This window comes from Thamnophis elegans, chromosome 10 (assembly GCF_009769535.1).
Source record: "Thamnophis elegans isolate rThaEle1 chromosome 10, rThaEle1.pri, whole genome shotgun sequence".
Taxonomy (NCBI): domain Eukaryota; kingdom Metazoa; phylum Chordata; class Lepidosauria; order Squamata; family Colubridae; genus Thamnophis; species Thamnophis elegans.
Genome location: NC_045550.1, coordinates 43,557,184 through 43,563,396, shown reverse-complemented (window position 1 = coordinate 43,563,396; position 6,213 = coordinate 43,557,184). Strand labels below are relative to the sequence as shown.

Here is a 6,213-nt window from a genome sequence, read left to right as displayed (position 1 = left end):
TAATGACAAAATTAAACTAAACATCCATAAAAATAAAAACTATAAAAAAGAGGAAAAAAGAAAAAGTTAAAAAGGAAACAGATAAACAACAAATCTATCATATATTAAACTGACAATTGACTAGTGCTTTACAAAAATACCATATACTATATTACAATTTTATCATAAAATATAACGTTTATGCCATAGAAGAGATATTTCTTCATCCTTTTACTAGTGGAGAATTTTGTCCTTTCTAAAACAGATATTTCCAAAAGCCAATCTTTAGTATCTGGAGTAAAGTCACTGTTCCAATTTCTCAATATTATCCTTTTAGCTAAACCCCCCACCCCCCGACATACATGTCATATGGGTCAATAATCCTTTTTACATCTCCAACAGAGAAAATCTCAAGTAGGTCCTTTGAGGAGCCCTAATTCACTCTAAATAGTTTTTTTGATGAATCAGCTTCAATCTGAAATTAATCAATACCATTTTAACACCTTTAAGAACATGTAGCCATCGATGGGGTATTATTGGTGTATCTAAACCTTTGGTCTATGTTTGATATATCCCAGTAGTATTCACTATAAAAATATTCTTCAACTTTTGATAAAGAGATGTTATGGGTTTCTGTTATGGATTCCATCAACCATAGCATCTCAGATACCTTTGAAGTAGGCAAAGTATCTGATCTATATTGAGCCATTAAAATATGCTTAAGTTGAAAATACTGCTATTTCAGATGAAAAAAGATATTTCATCCTCTCTGACATGAGATTCTTGCAAAAATACAATATCAGATATTTAAAGAACTAGATAGAATCTTTGTACATTTAAGGATGTTTTGCATTCCTCTCACTTTCCAACTCAATATCCTTAAATTCAGCATATGAAAAATTTAAATACAATATAATTATACATAGAAACCATAGAAAGTAAGCCGCACTTGAAAGCATTAAAAAGTAGCATTATGGATATACGGATAAATAATATATGGCTACAAAGAATTATTATGAAAATAATCCAACCAGGAACAAAAGAAACTGTACCTAGAATTAAAAACATAAAACAAAAATACTTACACAAAAAGAAATTAAACCAACAAAATAAATAAAAACAATGACTTCCACAGAGAACAAGTTCACCACCTCAACCACCTTAGCTCCCCATTTCCTCCCCATCCCTTTTAATAAAAATTAAAATTAACAACAGTGTGCTTAGAACAAGACCCAGCAGAGGGCAATGCTGACTAACTCAAAACAAAACAATGAAATTTCCCATGGAAGAGTAGTCATTTCAAGATAGCAGGATTCAGTCAATGCATAGTCAAAAATGTCAATGCTGGTAAGGATTCAGAAAGTGCTTGATTTGGTCAGAGATGGTGAAGACAGAAAATTGCAAAAAACAAGAAAAACAATCAAATTGATTTTCTTTAGTCAAGGAAGTAGAGGAACCGTACTTCCTCCAAGAGATTGAAGCAGGTGAAATATTGGGGAAGATTTAAATTTTATGCCCTTTAAAGTTAAGTGAATAAATATCATGAATCTCCACATCATGAAATTTGATAATAATCTGAAAATTCATGGCAAAAGAGATAATGTAAAATGAGAAAGATGGTGAAGCATCTCCAAAAGGGCTTTGAGAAACTCAAACAAATATATGCTGACTAATTATACTGGTGTATGCTGTCTGAAAAGGGAATGAGAGAACAATTTTTAACACTTTTCGGTCCACAGCATTGTTCCACTTTCTTGATCTATTTGGAGAGAAATGATCTGAAATCACGGAAAATTTTAGGATGTGAGTTTATTAAAGACATATCTTCAATTCCAGCCTTGAAAACAGGCAGGAACATTTTGGTCAATAATAGGCAGGCAGTAACATGTTGACCCTGAATCACCAGAGAAACTGACTTTCTTTAAAAGATTTCAAAAATTGCATGTTGATTATGACTACACAGCCTTAAACAATTAAAACATGCAAATGCTAAACAGTATTACCTGGCTACATTTTTAGGTTAAATCAACAGAAGCATAATTTTTAAACTTCAGAAAGCAATATTTTTACTTTATTTTGCTGAAATCAGACTAATCTCAACTATGGTGTCCCATTCTGGACACCTCAGTTGAAAATGAATTCAAAGAAATTGGGACCGATTCAGAACATGGCAAGGAAGATGACCAAAAGACCACAAATTCTATAAAGAAAGGTAAAAAGAGATGGGTTTGAGAAAAGACACAAATTCATGATTTTTTAAATAATCTAAGCAGTAGAGAAAACAAATAGATAAGCAGTTGCCCTTTACTGCTGTCTGAGTATTCTAATTTTTGGGTAGATTCAAATTTTATATCTATCTTTTTCTGAAACTAAGATAACACAAAATATAACAACCTACATACCCAGCACACCTGAATTCCTCTGAAACAAATTTGCAAAAAGTTCCTGCCCTTTCCGCCACTTTTCAATGGCTGGATTCACCCATCACAATAGATCATGAATTGTTTAACAGGTTTGCTTGAATAAGGAATAATTGGCCAGACTCATGCTTACATTAAATCACAATGAAGCAAGCTACATTATGGCTTAATGTAGCACATAGCTGCAATAATTCTAAATAATGTTAATTTTGTGTGACTGTTTTTACACCTGTAAATAGCTCTCATGAGAAGGATAAACATTATTGAAACAACAGGAATTTGGGAAGATGAGTTTAATCTTTTTCCCTTATGACCTGTTGCAGTGAAAAAATCACCTCTGGGAGATGTTATTTTCATTACAAGAAATATTTCGATTTACAGCAGTGAAATTTCTTCCAATATAAAGAAAAGCTTAGCTTGAAGAAATAATTTTCAGCCTTATCAAAAGAAAGAGTTGATCTGATCCAATACAACATGGTCCAACTCTAGTTTAACAGAGTTGGAAGGGATCTTGTACTGTAGGTCATCTAGTCCAGTGGTCTCCAACCTTGGCAACTTTAAGACTTGTGGACTTTAACTCCCAGAGTTCCTCAGCCAGAAAAGGTGGCTGAGGAACTCTGGGAGTTGAGGTTCACAGGTCTTAAAGTTGCCAAGGTTGGAGACCACTGATCTAGTCCAACCCTTGCCCTAGCAGGAGACCCTACACCACTGCCATCTGACAAATGGCAGTCCAATCTGTTCTTAAAAGCCTCCAGTGATGAAGCTCTCACAACTTCCGAAGGCAAGCTGTTCCATTGATTGTTCTCACTGTCAGAAAATTTCTCCTTATTTCCAGGTTGAATATTAAGTGGCTTCTTCTACTTAATATCCACTTAATCTAAGGGACGCACAAGATGTGAAAATATTATTTGGCCATGTACATCTAATAAAAATTATACGATAGCTTCCCTTCATTTTAATTTCTAATGAGGGACTGGGTATTCCATTTGTCTTTCATTCAAAACAATAATAAAAAACAAAACAAAATCCCTTTATGGATCTATTTAATTTTAAGAAAATATATACTGTAGCCCAGTATTGACAAACCTTTTTGGCACAGAATGCTGAAACGGGAGTGTGCACACGCATGTTCCGGAAACTGGAAGAGCAGCTGCCCAGTGTGCATGCACACCCTGGGAAGATGATCTTCCAGTTTTCAAAATGCGTATGCGCACTGGCCACTTGGTCTTCCAGTTTCTGTCCCACATATGTGCACAAGGACAGCTGGCCACTGCGCATGTACGTGCCAGAAACCAGAAGAACAGCTGCCTGGTGTCATGCGCACACCGGAAACCGGAGGATCATCTTCCCGGCGTGCACATGCCCGCAAGAGCAATGGGCAATGGCTTGCGTGCTGGGAGAGATGGCTTTGCGTGCCACTTTCAGCACACATGCCATAGGTTTGCCATCAAGGCCATAGCTCCTTTAATTCAAGTTAACTGGTACATCTTTCAGTAACCAAAATGATACAATTCCTTTAATTAAGAATTTGTATAGTTATTGAATACAAATATAAAGTCATCTCTTTTCTGGAATGTCCGTCTGCTGTCTCATAATTAGAAACAAGTTTGCAAGAATATTTATGAAATTATATTTTATGCTTGAAATGGAAGAAGCTGAAATGCCTTCTTTTGAATTGACTTGGCACCACAGATCCCAAAAGAGCTTTTAAATTCAAAACAAATATTTCTGATGTAATAAATGATGATTTATTACTTTCCAAACATCTATAATGCATCCAAAAGCATTTGTCCAAATTATAAAGTCTTGTTGAGGATGTAACTGGCAATTAACTTGACTGCTAGCATTATCTCCTGGCAAGTTGGTTTGATCTGGGATTCAGGGAGAAGGAATCCATATTTGCCTTTATCACGAAGCTCAAAGGTGAAGGAATAATTGATTCCCTGGTTGAATACCCAGTCATCGGAACAACCGGAGGAAAGATCTGTAAAGCAAGACACAACAAATGTAATGAAAAGAAACATAGCAGGGGAAAAAAGTGAAAGAAAAACAAAATAATAAATGTGAAGGTAAGTTACTGGTGTTTGAATAGTTTTAAGAGGAGGAGATGGTTGTTCACTTGTGGAGGTCATGAGGAAAATCAAATGTTACTTCCATTTTAAAAATAGGATCAGGAATCATAAGTTATGAAAGCCCTCTCAGAACTTGGAAAACTGCTGCCAGTAATAAAAATGGAGGTAGATGGAAAAACAGTTTATATAGAATGCTATAGGAATTCTATAGAGCTGTGTTGGCTCAGTGGTTAGAATGTAGTATTACGGGCTAATTCTGCCAACTGCCAGTAGTTTAATCCTGACCAGCTCAAGGTTGACTCAGCTTTCCATCCTTACAAGGTGGGTAAAATGAGGATCCCAGCTTGTTGGGAGGAATATGCTGACTCTGAAAACTGTTTAGAGCAGTGATTCTCAACGTGGGCCTCATGCCTCACAGGGGGGCAATTTGATTTTTAATGGGGGCAATTTGAACCTTGTTTAAACCAAGTTAATGGCCTTTTAGGCTTCCTCCACGTGAGTAGCGTTCACATTTTAAGTAAAGTAAGAATTATACGCCACTGGGGGGGGGGTGTCAGGATTTTAGAGATGCTTAGGTAGGACATGACCCAAAAAAGGTTGGGAACCATTGGTTTAGAGAGTGCTGTAAATCACCATGAAGCAGTATACAAGTCTAATTGCTAGTCTATTGTTATGTCTCAGTTGCCTGCTTATTTCTAAAAGGGAAACAAATAAACATTACTGAAATCAGTAATGTGGGATTGATCTATTATTAATCTCTTAGAGATATCATGCATTTACACTCATGGACTTTTATGCATTCACTGACTAACTCCATTTTTGATCCGCATCTGTTTTAGCCATCTTGATCTGTTTTTCCTCTCCTTTCCTTATTTAGTGCCCCCACAAAAAAGTTAAAGATGAGCTCTTTTCAGGATACATAAACGTTTGGGTCTTCTTATTTGTCACTCTTTTGGTGGCTTCATTTGCACATAGTTACAAGAGAGATTGCACTGAGTTTGTGAGAACATAGACCCAACAGCTCTTTGAAAAAATACATCTTCTATGTTGTAGATGGTACAGTTAGTCCTCAGTAAATGATCATAACTAAGATTGGTAACTCCAGTGCCAACGTTGTAAAGAGAAAAATTATGTGATCTTAAGATGGCAGTTCTGGTTGTGGTTATTAAGTGAATTGTGTCATTAAGCATAATGTCAGGTGACTGCAACTTACTGCAACTTGCAACTACTTGCCTTTTCCATTCACTTTGCTTGTCGGAAGCTTGCAAATAGCAATCTCTGATTGCAGCGATGCTGTAATGGCAGCAACGTCAAGGACCAGCCATAGGATCCCTGCACTGTTGTAACTTTAAATGGTTGCTGAAGAAATGATCATTAACTAAGGACTACCTGTATTTTCCGTCTCCAAGCTACTGTTTTTTTTTCTACTCAGAGGAAGAAAGCCCTATTGCTATCCAGCATGACTTATAAAGGATGTAATATGTGTTTTGACAATGTGTAAAATACGTACAGATAGTAGATGCTGATGTTCCATAATTATACTCTTTACCATACAGGCTGGCTATAGCTTTGACAGCTCTTTTTGCAAGTTCATTCTAGTATCAAACAAAGAAGAAGCTAGCATCAATTGGATCAAAATACATAGTAAGCTTCTCAAATGCTTTTTTGAGTCACAGAATCTTGAGCACCTGATGAATTTTGCTTACCTCAATTATGCTTCACTGAATTTTTCATCTTATTGA

The 6,213-nt window shown here is 35.9% G+C and overlaps 1 protein-coding gene across 1 annotated transcript in view; it reads right to left on the bottom strand.

Moving 5' to 3' along the window:
• Window positions 1–3,191: 3,191 nt before the first annotated feature.
• The window catches only part of LOC116514211 (mast cell carboxypeptidase A-like), a 41,772-nt gene continuing 38,750 nt past the window's right edge, over window positions 3,192–6,213 (bottom strand). Inside the window, exons 20-21 of the mRNA XM_032225684.1 lie at window positions 5,982–6,066; window positions 3,192–4,383 (exon numbers count right to left, since the gene is read on the bottom strand). Coding sequence (XP_032081575.1) covers window positions 4,196–4,383; window positions 5,982–6,066 — 273 coding nt within the window. The 3' untranslated portion in view covers window positions 3,192–4,195. The remainder of the gene's footprint in view (window positions 4,384–5,981; window positions 6,067–6,213) is intronic.